Below are 15,322 nucleotides of genomic sequence, written 5' to 3' on the forward strand. Positions count from 1 at the left end.
ACCTAATATTTGCTTTGGAAGCCCATGGCTGTCACTTCTTGTCTGTATTACACTTAAAAAAAAAACTATGTAAGATACAGGAAAATCCCAGGATCCCAAAAGGACTATATTTCTTGAATTCACAGAATTATCAAATCTAATACATATCGGCTAAATTCATTATAACTTTCAGCTTTAAAAAGGAGCTGTGGTAGAAATTTAATACTTTTTCCCTTCCAAGCATAGCCAAATCATTGCCATTGGGATTATTGAATGTTCAATAAACATCCAATGCTGGATAGCATTTAAATTATCTAAAATATAATCTGACCTAGTTGGGTACAGAAAAAGATACATGGTACCTCACTCACAGAGTCAACTTTTTTACACCAGGACATGCCCAGGATCTTTCTTTCCCCCAAGTGAAGAAACTGTAGCAATTATTCAATGAGAGGCTATCTTGTATCTGCATATCCACTTCCTGTAAGGAGCTCAAAATTAAAGAAATTACCCATGATTTTCACGATATCCTAATAAAGCAGATGTAACTCCTGGGTTCTTTTTTTTTTTTTAACTTTTGTTTAATGTTTATTTATTTTTGAGAGAGCACAAGTGGGGGAGGAGCAGAGAGAGGAGGACAGAGGATCCAAAGCAGGTTCCTCACTGACATCAGTGAGTCCATGAGGGGCCTGAACTCAGGCACCAGGAAATCATGGCCTATGCCAAGGTCCCAAGCTCAACGGACTGAGCCACCCCGGTGCCCCATAACACAGGGGTTCTAATTCTTCTCTTTCCAGAGGAAGATTAAGCAATGTAGACATAACCTCAGGCATTTATATGGAACTAGGCATTTCTGAGTTATCACATGTTATTTGCTTTCCATAACAATTCTGTGAAGTAATGAAAGCCTTTATGTGCCCTTTTTTTTTTTTTTTTTTTACTAATGAGGAAATTGGGATGTGGAGATTAATGGTGGCTTTTTCAAATGAATAGTGACCAACCCAGATAGCCTTACTCCTAGTCTGTTTGTTATATTTTTGCTTCAAATCCAAAATATATTAAAATGACGTCTTTGAAATCTTATTACAAGATTGCATATCCTTGTTTTATCATTCACTATTGTCCACTGGAGATCTTTGGTCAGAACATTCAATCAACTCCCCTGCTTACTGCCTTTCATTCTCCAACAGGTATTCTTGAAAGGTATTTTTCTTTAAGTGGTGGGGATGGGGTGGGGAGAAGGGTGTAGCTTTGCTTTTAAATCTAACATGGATTTATTTTGAATTTCAAATATCATTAAAGATTTATGTTATTATCAAATCATGGCCTGGGATTTAAAAGCTTGAGAAAAGCTATTCTTGATCATTCTTTTCTTCCTTTCTTTTTTTTTTTTTTTTAAATTCACAGTTGTCAGAGTTCATTATGTGCTACATAGTATATTTTTCCCAAACCTCAGGACAACCATTTTATAAAGAATAGATGTTGAAGAAACATTAGAGAATAAGGCCTCTTATGCATTCTAAATTTGCTACTCTATATCTCATTATGACTTACTAGTGTAAGTCCGATTACTAGCTGTTACCTCACATTCTAGAACATCTTGTCATGATTTAAGTGCAGTTACATGTGTCACAAGTTCCCTTTACAAAACTGATAGCGATGGTGATATTGAAACCAAATGTTTGACACAATCCTTCTTTGTATCATTTTTAGCAAGTGGAATGCTAAATTCTGAGGTGAATCCCCACCCTGTGCCTTTATGCAGCTGCACAAAGAAATAAACTTAATAAATCTAGCATTTACGTTGCACATTTAATAGAAAGCTCTTAAGCCATAATCACTGTAGCTGCTGGGCATCTTATTTTCTTCAAGAATTCTTTCAGTGCATGCATTAACTTTGGTTAAATTATTCTGCATTTAAAAGGCAGAAGAATAATTAAAATAGTATGGTTTCAGAAGCATCATTGTCACAGTCCAATTTCTAAAAGATTCTGTTGCTAAATTTTACTTCAGAGTCCCTTTGCAGATCAGTTATTTAGATTTTAAAAGAAGGGAACCATGTGCTGTTATCTGCGTGGCCATTAGTCTCACACAAAGAAAAGAAGAGAACATAAAATAAGACTAAGAAATCATTCTTCCAATGATTGTCACTGAACTGTTACATTAGTAAACACTCACAGTAGGAAGTCTCTCTCAATCTCCATCATATAAAATAGTGCAAAGGAAAAAAAAATTCCAGTCCTGTTATCTGTGAACAAAACTTGTTACATTTTCTCCGATTTCACTTCTTCCATTATTGTTAGGCATTTGCTGTCATATCTTCCCCCAAATTAATAATAAAATATAATCAATTTCTAAAGGCCCCTGAAGCCTTTTTAAAAGTTAATTTCCAGTTAAAAATAAACTTTAATTAAATCCAAGATAAAACTGTGACCTATATTCTATTAAATAATTCACTTTCCTTTTTTTTTCCCCTACACAGTAATTCTTACAATTTTTAAAAAACAACCATGGAATCCAAAGACATGAGATGCTATCAGAGCACTGATAAATGACTGCTCAAATTCATTAGTTCTTACATAGTAAATACTTCAAAATGCCAACTCTTCCCATCACTGCACAATTACTAACAATGTTGACAATTTACTTGCACATGCACGCAGCACGTGTGCGCGCGCGCGCGCACACACACACACACACACACACACACACACACAAACACACATATACCTTCTCTCCACAGAACCACCTTTACTTTTAACATCTTTTCCAGTTAGTGTGCAAAATTCTTGCATTCTAATAAAAAATATAAAGATAAGATTTGCTCCTATTTTAGCCTCCCTCTTCTCCAAGATGTATCATTTATTTGATATGTAATACAAGTTGAGTAACAATTGTCACGTATAACCATTAAATGGTGTACTACTATATGCATTAGATTCGTTTGCATATTTCATTTTCATAACTCCACTCTCTATGCATAAATATATTTGGAGATACAGGGGCTGGGGGGGGGGCGGCGGGGAGGCAGTGGCAGGTGGAGAACAAGATTCACACATCAGTCTCCACAGCCTTCGCATTAGAACAGTTGTTTTTATCTGTCTCACTGTCGTCCCCCTTTCCCTGACACTTCTCCTCCTTTGCACAGAGAGATTCCTTAACTCCTTCTTCCATCTCTAGATACTCTGACTTGTCCCCCAGGGAAGAAGAAGTAGAGCTCCGGAATTTCTTCAGCAAATTAGAAGGGAGGTATGGGCAACTGACTGCGTTCTGTGTCAGCTGTGTCTGTTCCTCATTCTCAGTCTCTCTGTGGTAGAAATAGTTAAAGTTAGAGACAATCACTGGCACTGGCAAAGCAATGGTTAAGACACCTGCAATGGCACACAGGGACCCCACGATCTTGCCCCCCACAGTGATGGGCTTCATATCCCCATAGCCCACAGTTGTCATGGTCACCACGGCCCACCAAAACGCATCTGGGATGCTTTGGAAATGGGTGGTAGGTTCATCTGCCTCTGCGAAATACACAGCACTGGAAAACAGGATGACCCCAATGAAGAGGAAGAAGATCAGAAGTCCCAGCTCCCGCATGCTGGCTCTGAGGGTGTGGCCCAGGATCTGCAGGCCTTTGGAATGCCTGGAGAGTTTGAAGATCCGGAATACTCGGACCAGACGGATGATCCTGAGGATAGCGAAGGACATGGCCTGCTGCTGCTGACCGTTGCCACCCCCCTGCTGCTGGGCCAGATCAGTGCCCAGGGTGATGAAGTAAGGCAAAATGGATACAATGTCAATGATGTTCATGATGTTTTTGAAGAAGAGTGCTTGGCTGGGACAAGCAAAGCAGCGAACCACAAACTCGAAGGAAAACCAAACAATACAGACTGTCTCCACGATGAAGAAGGGGTCGTTGAAGATGGTGTGCCCTGAGTTCTCTAGGTGGGGTGCCGAGGTGTCATTCAACAACCCACTGTGCCCGCCTGCACTCAGTGCCATGATGAGATCCCTGTCGTCCCTAAACTCAGGTAAAGTTTCCAGGCAGAAAATGACAATGGAGATTAAGATGACCAGAACAGAGACGATGGCTATGCCCCTTGCTGGACTGGAACTCTCCGGATACTCAAACAGAAGCCAAATCTGCTTTTTAAATTCATTCTCTGGCAAGGCCCTGTCCTCCTCTTCTCTCACAAAGCCCTCGTCCTCCCGAAACTTGAGCAGGGCCTCCTCTCCCAACTGATAGAACTTCACCTCCTCAGTGAAGATATCAAAGGGGACATTGACTGGCCTCTTGAGGCGGCCTCCTGATTGGTAATAATATAAGATGGCATCAAAGCTAGGCCTGTTTCTGTCGAAAAAATACTCATTACGCAAAGGGTCAAAGTACTGAGTCCTCTTCTCAGGGTCTCCCAACAAAGTCTCTGGAAACTGGGCCAGAGTCTTCATCTGGGTCTCAAAGCGCAGGCCCGACACATTTATCACCACACGTTCACAGCAGTCACTGTAGCGGACTGAACTGTAGCCACCGCCGCCCCCGTCATCCTGGGGCAGCAGGTCCGTGTAGGAACATTCATCACCATGGTCATCCTCACTATAGTAAAACCTTCCTTCCTCTTCCTCCTCCTCCTCCTCCTCCTCCTCTTCCTCTTCCTCACTCAGTTCCCTCAGAATCTTCTCCTCAGAGCCACTGGGCATCAGGTCGGAGCAATGAGGAAAGCTGCTCTGGCGGTGGTGGACTCTCCTCTTCTCAGGCCGCTGGCGCCTCCTCCTCCGACTACCCCGGCTGCCCTGAGGGTCATGGGAGGTGCAGGCCCCACGCGACTGGTGGTGGTGGTGGGAGCCCCCTCCAGAACCCCCACTGCCCTCCACAGCAGCTGTGGCAGCTGCCACGGCGGCTGCCGCAGCTGCCCTCGAGTGAGCAAGCCTCTCCCGCTCCCGTGCCCTAGCCTGGGCCGCGTAACCATAAGGCATGTGACTGTTGCACCCTGAGCTCTCCGCACTCACCATTGCAACCTCCATGGTGGTGGTTTTTGGAAATGGCTGGTTCCAGTTGTAGAAGAAGAAGAAGAAGAAAGAAAAATAGGGCAGCTTCTTTTGTCACCAAATGAAGGTAAGTTTGGAACCCTTAAGCAGATTGCTTGGAAGACTAAGGATATTTTCAGTCCAACTTTGCATTTTCTGTTTTTAAATCAGCACGCCCCATGCTCTCTGTTCCCAGGGATTCAACATTGCTCTCCGGAGCTTGGCTGGTCTAGATAAACAACCTAGCACTCTCAGGCCTAAGTCAGAAAATGTTGGGGTCTCCCAAACACCTGTTTCAGGGTGGCTGTTCAAATCTGGAAATACGTCTAGGGTGGTTGGTGATGATGCTGCAAGATTCAAAGGCAGCAAGTGTCTGACAGCCAGCAGTTGTGCCTAGAAAATGGAATATATTTTTCTGCCATGGAAATTGTCCAAAGCTCAGTCCATCAAATTTAAATAAAATGCAAATAAGCCTTTAGTCTTAGCACTTGCCTTCTAGTGATGGCTTGACCCATGTTAACATGTGGCTTGAAGTATGTCCAGCCATTGCTGCTCCAAGCCTATCAGGATGATTCTCCAGGTGCTCCCCTTAAGTTCATCATAGGCTTCCTGGACCCAGGGGCAATGCCAAGCTATTGAAAGAGGCAAAGACCTTGGGAGGTAGAGAAGGTACAAGATGAGGTGTCAGCAGGAGCAAACCCAGCTCTGAGGTCTCCATAGAAATCAAGGAAATGCAGAGCATCCTTCAGCTAAAATCATGCAGAAGAAGTACTTCACCTGAAAAAGGAAGGGAAATAAGCATAGGAGAAAAGTATAAAGAAGAATCAAATCATAAAGAGCAAACAGTGTTTCCTTCCCATACACTTCTTTTTCTTGTCCTCAAGCAAACCATATAAAGCACCAAGGGGCCACAAATTTCCAAGGAGTATGGGGCAGGTTGTTAAATCTCCTCCCTCACTAAACCATCCTTCTTCCCTTCTTCTTTGGTTATTATTTCGGCTCAGTCTATTTTCAAGGCAACTCAATTATTTTTCTTCTCTCCACTCTCGACCCACATGGCTCTTCCTTCAGCTCTCCCTTTCACTCATGCCAGGTCTTAATTCTCGCTGTCATGTTCTTCATGTCACAACAATAATGCTGTCACTTTATAGCTGCTTCCATCATTCAGTGATCTCAAGGCAGTTTTTAAAATTTCCACTCATCAAATATTTCTGAATTTAGTGCCTTTCCACCCCTCTCTGTCTTGATTCAGGATTAGAGCAGTTGGAAAAACCAGTTCTCTTTAATCCAGGCTCCATCACTTCCACAAGATTCAATCATCTCATCTATGAAGTGTGGGTCATAATACAACCTCCTCCATCCCACTTTGTAAGGTTTGAATGAGACAATGAATGTTGATAGAATAGCACCGACATAATGAATATCAATACACACTGGACAGTAACCTAAGCTTTTATCATCTATCTACACACCCCCAGATGTATATGTCCTTATACCATACTGTCTGAATTAGGGGAGGACAGAATGTGAGGACACCCAAAACATTTTGAGACTCATCAATGGCCTGTATTAAGTTGGCACTTCTTGACTCCCTGAAGCATGTCCCTGTTGTTGTTTTTCTGTTCCCCAGACTCCAGAACACTCCCTACCACCCACAGCCTAGGAGCTAATCCCAGTTTCCACTTCTCTGATAATCATCTTCTCTCCTTGCTGCTTCCTCTGTGTTCACCTCAATGCTTCCTCCTACACTCTTCTCAACAGACTATTTCCTTATGTTTTAAATCCCAGTTTGTGTGGACTTCATTTTCAGCCTGTCATACTTCCCCCCATAATTTCATCCATGATCTCCCATCTCCCAACTCCCTCTGCCTCTCCCTGACTCTCTCTGCCCACCTTTATCTCCAACGTGCCCACTTGCTGATCATGTCTGCCTTGCAGCCCCAACCTGGCTCCACCGTCACTTGGTAATCCTGGCCTTTCTTCTCAGTTGGCTCTCTCTAGGTCAGGCTAATTCAATTCCTCAGCCAGGACCTGTAAAAACTGCCCCAATCTCCTGTCTCCTATGCTTTTGCATTCACTGTGTCCAACAGGACTTCCAAGAATGCAGACAGTAGCCCAGAGACTTGGGGAGGATAATGCCAGTCAGAATCCAGGGCATCTACCAGGTTCTGTTACTGGAAGCACTTGGGAAGCAAGAGAAATGGCTTTCTGGAGCTATGAACAGGATTCAGCTCCTGACCACCTGCTGCTTCTTGCTGAATCCTGTCAGGCTAGAAGCCTAAACCTACCAGAGTTTTATGAAGTGACAAAGCAGAGAAGGGGCAAACAGAGGGCTTCCCAATCATCTCACACTCTCCTAGGGCAAGAAGTGAGCTTTATTGGGACACATAAAACCCAGAAAATACACTTCTGAAGGTATCTCAAATGACAAGCCCCTTCCTTTGCCAGACTCCTAACATCATCAAATACTCTGAAATGTTTACCCTCAGAAGGTCTCCAAACCTCTACTTACAAAACTACCCTGGGGTTACATTTATTCTGGAAGGTCAGGCCACTGCCTTTTAAAGACTTTCACAGGCCGAAGAGCCTGAGAGTTTGCTCAGTTTCTTTCCCAACTCCCTCAAAGCCGTTATAATACACTATGTAAATAAAACCCCGATAGAACCGAAGTGCCTGTATATTTGTGTACTATGCACACCCCTCTCCCAACTAATTGACTCCCAGAAGGTCATGAATTAGCAGGTCTTCCAATATCCCATCAATTCTGCAGGAGATAGAGACCTGCCCTCATCTGGCTCTACACTATTTACTTTATTTATTTATTTATTTATTTATTTAATTTATTTTTGTTTGTTTGTTTTCTTCCTCCCCCACCTTACAAAAAGCAAATTACCTTCCTTTTAATTGGCTACCAGTTACCTCACTATCCCTAACCTAGAAGAAGATGATGATGATGATGAAAAAGAAGAAGAGGAGGGTGAGGAGGGACCAGCAGGGAGAAGGAAAAGAATAAGAAAAAAAGAAAAAGAATTAAAAAAAAAAAAAAAAGAAAAAAAAAACCTTCCACACAGCAAAACTCATTTTAAAAATCTCTCTTCCTTTCCAAGGTATTCCTGTTTCGGAGAATCTATTCAATCCGACTCCCAGGAGCCTTGATGGGGGAGACCTTTGCAGGGAAATTTCCCTTCCTCTTTAACACCATTAAACTAATAGGATTTAGCAGACTACCTATTCCCGAATCCCTGTGCCCCCCCCCCCCAAACAACAGCCAAGCATGCCTCCCCTCCTCCTCTCACCCCCCAACAAGGAGGCTGTTTTCCTCTCTCAGTGCTAATTCCTGCAACTGGCTTAGGGTGGTACCTGAACCTATCAGAGAGAGAGAGAGAGAGAGAGAGAGAGAGAGAGAGAGAGAGAGATTGAATCAAAAAACCAACACCGTGAGAAATATACACTTCAACGCACGCCATTTATACAGTCCCTATGTGCTGCTGAAATGCTCGGAAAAGGCACGCAAATCCAAATGCTGGGAGAGACAGCAATTCAAACCCGTTCGCCAGCTGTTCCCAAAGAAACAGAACCGGTGAGTCTGGGATGAGGCAAAAGGATGCTAAATCTAAACCCCACCTCGTTGGGAAACGACATGTTTAATCGCGCCCTCCCCTCCAGACCTAGGTTCCCGCTCCGGCACATTAAGCAGGGCGCACGCACCCCATCCCCGGGGTTAGGAAAATAACAACTGTTGGCCCCCCGGAGCGCCGCGCTGCATCTGCACCTCCCTTCTTCCACCTCCTGGTTTATTTTTAACCGCCTTCCATTCATGTCCTTCTGCCACATCCCCCAATATTATTTATCCCTCAAATGTCCACTGTTTCTTAACAGCCAAAAGAGAAGAGTGGAGGAAAGAGAAGAGAGGTATCATACTCACCGTTCCCAGGCGGAGTGAAAAATAAATATAAAGAAAACCCCCGCTCGGTTTGTCTTTCCCCCTCAAGCTGCAACAGCTGGAGGAGGGGAAGAATGTTCTTGGGGGTAGAAGGAATCACTCCGGTGTGGCAGGTGGAAGCTGCAAAATATCCACGGAACAAGTTCTGTTGCCTGGGGGCACAGAGTCCTCGCTGCTGGAGCCCAGGGTGGGGATCAGGGCTGCCCCGAGGAAGACCCCAACACTTCTGGTTCCTCTGGAGTTCAGCACAGGTGGGCACGATTGGGAAAGGAAGTCAAGGTTCCCCAGAAAAAGAAAATCCTAGACAGCAGCGATCACTCGTTAAGCCCAAATTCCTCCTCCAATATCCATCCCTCTCCCTCTCTCGCTGGCTGCAGAAGCAGCACACGCCTCCCCTGGCCGGGAACGCGCGCCGGCCGGGGGCGGGGCCAGGGCCGTGCCGAGGGTGTGGCGTGCAGGCGGTCGCCTGGGGCACCTCCCCGCGCCGCGGGGCGGGCGCAGTCACGACGCCTGCACCGCCCGCCCCCAAGCTCGGACCCCGACGCCGAGGCTTCGGGGAGCAACAGGGAGCGGTTCCGGGAGCCCCTGGCCGCCTCCCCCAAAGGCGAAGCCCTAGTTTCCGAGGGAGAGGTGTCCGCGCTGGAGCTGATATCGGGGTCCCACGGCAGAGCGGGAGCCCAAGACGGAGGTTGGGAGGGGAGACCTCGACGGGAGGTCCAGGCTCGCCGACCGGGTGCTTCTGCGCGGCTTCTCTCCCTGACCCGCTTTCTCTACAGCTCAGCGCACACACGCACCCGCATAACGGGTTTGTGGGTTTGTGGGGTTGGGAGCCTGGGTGCATCTCTAGCTAGGCCGCTAATCGGGAGCCCCCCAGTCGCCTATGCACGCGCCGATTCCCCTTGGTCTCCCCCTCCATTGCACGCTTGTCTGCCTCGACTGGCGGCGGCGGTGGGGGTGGAGGGTCGGGCCTCAGGGCGCAGAGGAGGCCGACTTTAAAAGTGTGCTTGACCCGGGTGAGGGGTGGATTGCAGAAATTGGAATCAGGCCCAGGTTAAGAGTTGCGCACCAGAGGCACGAGTCCAAGTGGAAGAGACTCAGAGGGCTCCCGGCCCAGGGGCGGAGGCCCCTGGAAAGAGTGCAGGAGCCCTCGGCGAACCTGTTGCGAAAAGAACACAACTCGGCCAGAGGTTTGGCTCCCGGGAGATCTTTATGGTAGAGGTCGGAGTTCTACACCACCTACCTTCACTGAACAGCAAAAACAAACGTAGTACCCCGCGGAACAAGCCAGAGCGCCCGCAGCGGCGTCCCCCCGGGGCATGGACTCCTAGGTTGCTTATTAGGTATCAAGCATATGAAATGCCCTAAGACAAGGATGTAAAATTGCAATTCCCATACATCCACTCAAAGTAAGGTTAGCGGTGAAAGTGCGAATTTTTACACACACATAAGCACCCAGTCTCCAGGCACCTTTCCAACTCCCTCTGATGGACCAGACAAACACTAGGACGCACACCAGGACTGCTGGAGTAAATCCGACCTTGGGCGGGTTACTTGGCGCTGAGGCGGCCACTGTCGGCCTCAGCTGGCAGCTTTGTTCGATGGCCCTATTGGGCCTCCTCCTTTTGTGGTGCTCGATTAATTATTAAGAGAAATATTCCCGAGCTGAATTATAGATATGCTCTGCTCTCACCTAACTGCTGTTGGCTCAGCGAAGGACACCTGGAGGACTTCTTTTCGTTGTCTGATTTTTTTTAAATCTTTTAAAATAATAAAATAATAAAAATAAAATAGCTAAAAAATTCACATTATAATCAGTGGAAAGAAAGAAAGAAAGAAAGAAAGAAAGAAAGAAAGAAAGAAAGAGAAAGAAAGAAGAAAAGAAGGAAAGTAAAGGACAGAAGAAAGAGGAAGGATGGAAGGAAGGAAGAAGGAAAGAAGGGGGGGACAGAGAGAAAGAACTGATGTGCGTGGTGGTTTTCCTAACTTCTTCTAGCTAGTACACCTTGAATTTTTGTCCTGAATAAATTTACCTGTGATCTTCTGGCCTCAACCAGGGGAGGAGGAACTGAGAGAAAGGTACCTCCACACTGGCTCAAGTGAGGTTTCATTAAGGCAAGTACGGAAGGTGGACTGCTTCAAAAGTAAAAGTGATCACGTGCTCTGGCCTGAACCCTCCCTCTGTACCTCTATAATGTGATGTAGACACTGTACAGTTTCACACATACCAAAAGCAGATATTTGAGCTTATTGCTGTCTCATGAGAAACATGTTTCTTGGGATGGTAGAAAGCAGGACTGAGAACACAAGATCTTGGGACTGGTTTCCCAAAAGCGATTTGTGAGACCTATCCAGAGCAACTGTGGAATGCTTTCAGAGAGATGAAAACAGAGAGCGATATGAAGTACAAAAGATGACAGCTATATTGAAGTTTGGGTATTTTAATTGGATCATGTTAAAACTTTATGAATTATGCCTCCGTGTGCCCTTTCTTGTTTGTTCCTTTAATGGCCCAGAGAATTTTAAGATTTAAAAATGTCTGAGGACTTTATAAATACTTTGTACTTCTTAGGTATCGGGAATCTGAATTACAAAGCACCACAGTGAGAACACAGCTGACGGAAAACCACTCTCACCAAGACAGTCATTCAGGTCATACAAGGAGGACTTATTGAGGACTCGATCGAGGCAAGTAACACTCATCGAGTACCCACCTAATACCTGGCTCTGTGTAAGTTCTTTGCATGCATATTGTCTAATTTTATCTGCATAAGGAAACACGTTATATGGTAGGTACTATTTTATTTACATTTTATGGAGAAGGAATTGAGGTTTACAATGGTTAACAAACTTGCCTAAAAGTTATATAGCTAACTATGTAACAGAACTGGGCCTTAGCAGGATGGACCCCGTGTTAGTGATGTAACACCATGTGTTCTGTGCCCATTTGTCCTCACAAAGGAATGGCTGTTTCAGATACATAGATTATGAAACAAGGGGGTATGTGCTATGATGAATGTATGAGAGTGGTGTTCCGGGGATACAAAGAATAGAGTAGCATCTAATTGGGGGAAGCAAGGAAAGATTGACCAGGAAAGGGGAAATGTGTCTGAACAATGGCGAGAATAAAGTTTATGCAGGAATGTGTCATCAGGGTGAACCAAGAGTAACTAGAATATGGGGCGCCTGGGTGTCTCAGCTGGTTAAGCTTCGGACTTTGGCCCAGGTCATGATCTTGCAGTTTGTAAGTTCAAGCCCCATGTTGGGCTCTGTGCTGACAGCAGAGCCTGGACCCTGCTTCAGATTCTGTATCTCCCTCTCTCTGTTCCTCCTCTGCTCATGCTCAGTCTCTCTCTCTCTCTCTCTCTCTCAAGAATAAATAAACATTAAAAAAATTAAAAAAAAAAAAAAGAGTAACTAGAATCTGATTGATAGGTGGGGTCCAACTGGGAAGAACATTCTGCTCCCCAGCCTTCACCCATCTCCCTCTCTCTCTCTCTCTCTCTCTCTCTCTCTCTCTCTCTCACACACACACACACACACACACACACACACACACACCTCTTTGCCCTTTCTTTATAAAGCAAATGATAAACCTTCCATTTCTCTCCCTGAAATTCTCTTAAAGAGTCCCAGAAATTCACATACACAGTAGCAGAAAGATTTTTTGCTTGTGACCAACAAAATCTACCTTGTCTCAGTCCCCGAAATCTATTTTCCTTGGAGAGGAAAAACTCATTTTCTAACCTTTCTTAGTCATTGACTAGTCAACATTCTTTAAGCTCCTCATCTCCAAATACACCTTTTACCACAAATAATTTCTCCCTGGCTTTGAATTCTCTCAGTGGTGGTACATATGTTCCAGACCACACTATGAAGTCTTTGTTTATATAGAAAGGGGCAAAGGGCATTAGATCTTCCTTTGTACAAAGCAGATAGGAGGCCCTGAGGGATACAAACTAAGTCCATTATAAATGTTTTTGTTCTCTTTGGGGACTGTGATCCCCAGTGAATTGCAATGTTCTATTTACTTCTCTCTCTCCCTAAGAAGCCTTCAACCCTTCCCTGAAAATAGGCACTGTATCCCAAGCAACCAGTGCAAAATACCTGACCCAGAGTAGGCACTGGATAAGAATGTAATAAAATGAATGAATAATGGAAGAGGCTGGCTTTCGTTTGCCAAAAACGTTCAGCGCGTGTGTTTGGAGAAAAAAAAAGAAGATGGTTTTTTGCCTGCTTACTCCCAGCCTCTCAACTATCTGACTTTTAAAATTCTGAAGGATGTGAAAATAAAGTCCTAGGAAAGTTGATCTCATGCTTCCCATTCCCAAATTTATGGATGTGGATGTTCTGTTCTGCCCATATAATTCCTTATAAAATGTAGATCACTCAGCCAGTTTTTCCTTATACATGGATTTTCAATGACTGTCCATTACCATTCCCCATTCCTGATTCCATCTTATCCATATCAGTACTGGTGAGGTCTTAAGATGTAAGAAAAGCATATTTACTTTTTTTGACAATGAGGAAACATCATCCCCGCAGAGGAAGACTGACTACTTTCTTCCTGACTTTCTGATCACAACATTGCCCCAGGCACAATGGGCAGCAGGATATCCTGCACCTGCCTGGGGAGGACGCCTGCGGTCTAGAAGGTGCAAGATGAGTCAACATACTTCGGTGGTAGGGGTCTGTCTGGTAGAAGTCACACAAGGGGCAGAGAGAAGCAGTAACGTAAGTGAAGCTAGAAAGAAAAGTCCTAAGCCAGAAGGAGCCCCAAGGCAAAGGCTAACTGGACAAGAATGGCACTTGTGAGGATAAGCAAAGATAAGCAGACCACATTATGGTTTAGGAAAGGAAAGTGAGGGTGGACGTGGATATGCCATGCTCAAGAGTTGGAACTAGGGTCTGTGACAAAACACTGCATAAAAGGATTCACAACCCTTCTTTTATCTCTACATGCAGGACAGATGGGGTTCATACGCATAGTGCATTGCCCTAGGCAAACTTAGATCAGCAGTGGCAGCATCTACTAAATAGACTGAGTTACAAGCATTTCTGGTCTTCCTGGCTGCAATGGTATCCCTTTCTCTCCATCTATGAATGCATCTCGGAGGCCAAGTGAGTGAAATTGAGTTGGCATAGTCTAAATTATCTCTGAATAGTTTTCTAAATGCAAATCCATCAAAAATGTCCTTTAATTGAAGCAAAGCACCCCACCTTGAACAGTGATACACTGATGTGGGGTGACATCCCCTCTGTCAGATCTACTCTTCCACAGTGAAGTACAGTCTTCCTTTTAGCTCTTTGTTCTGCTTTCCTTATACCTAAGTGGAAAATAGGGCAATTGTGGAGACTCACTCAAATAAACTTAGGTGCAAAATAAAAATCACCCACAACCTTGTCTTGGCACCAATCAGGAGCAAACGTGGGGCAGAGGTGAATCAAGTGAGGTTTAGGTATAGAATGGTGTTATTTCCTATAGACACTACCACCACCATGCCTTTTGTAGTAACTTCTATTAGTTTACATCAAGGAACTTTCCCATATACCTACATATAGGCCTTTTCATAAAAATAAGAGGTCATGGCATACTTCCTGCCAAAACTATGTTCCAAACCCCCCAGAATCCCTTTTAAATTCAGTCAATAACCATGGATGGCTTTTTATTCCTTGCTACCAGAGAACCTATAATGAAACAGAAGTTGTAACTGAGGACAGGACATCCTGCCTTTTAGAGAATAAGCAGCAGAGTGTCAGACCCTGGGGAGGAATCTGGGAACTACATTTACAAATCAGGACACCTGGGGATAGCAATCATCATCGCCTTTTATGTAAATGTGAGTGGAATTCAGATTGTAGAACTGTGAACATTTCTCTCTGCCCAGGGCTATCTTCTTAACCCCTAGAAGAGCCCCCTACTATCCATTCCCTAGCCCTTTGGGGGAGCATGTGCTAGATAAGAGCTTTCTGACAATTAACCACATCAGAAGGAGAGGTATTCAGGGTGATGGCATCTTGGAAGAGGTGTGTAAACATTCTTATGATGCAGAACAGAGGCCTATTATGAGCTTTGGTGATGCCTGTTCTAGGGAGTGAATGGTGTTGATCAAAATCAAACTGGGGGAGTAGGGGAAGGAGTCAACTCTTACAGCAGAATCTAGCCTTTCCTATTTTAAGAGGCAGAGAGAGAGAGAGTGCACAAGAGGAGGGAGGGAAGGGGGGGGGGAGAGAGAGAGAGAGAGAGAGAGAGAATCCTAAGCAGGCTCCGTATTGTCAGTGCAGAGCCCAATGCAGGGCTCAGTCTCATGACTATGAGATCATGACCTGAGCCTAAACCAAGAGTAGGACACTTAACCCACTGAGCCGGGCACCCCTCCAGCA

General features: G+C 44.8%; 1 protein-coding gene across 1 annotated transcript; it reads right to left on the bottom strand.

Annotated features, from left to right (window-relative positions):
• Window positions 1–959: 959 nt before the first annotated feature.
• Window positions 960–9,316, bottom strand: KCNA4 (potassium voltage-gated channel subfamily A member 4). The gene is made up of 2 exons (XM_007099418.3): window positions 8,924–9,316; window positions 960–5,775 (listed from the first exon to the last, which is right to left on the bottom strand). The coding sequence occupies exon 2, from the start codon at window positions 4,993–4,995 to the stop codon at window positions 3,031–3,033; it is 1,965 nt and encodes a 654-aa protein (XP_007099480.2). The 5' UTR covers window positions 4,996–5,775; window positions 8,924–9,316; the 3' UTR covers window positions 960–3,030.
• Between the last annotated feature and the right edge of the window lie 6,006 nt (window positions 9,317–15,322).

Source organism: Panthera tigris, chromosome D1, assembly GCF_018350195.1.
Source record: "Panthera tigris isolate Pti1 chromosome D1, P.tigris_Pti1_mat1.1, whole genome shotgun sequence".
NCBI lineage: Eukaryota > Metazoa > Chordata > Mammalia > Carnivora > Felidae > Panthera > Panthera tigris.

Coding starts and splice junctions, on each gene's coding strand:
- KCNA4 (XM_007099418.3), bottom strand. CDS start 4,995: ATGGAGGTTGCAATGGTGAGTGCGGAGAGCTCAGGGTGCAACAGTCAC.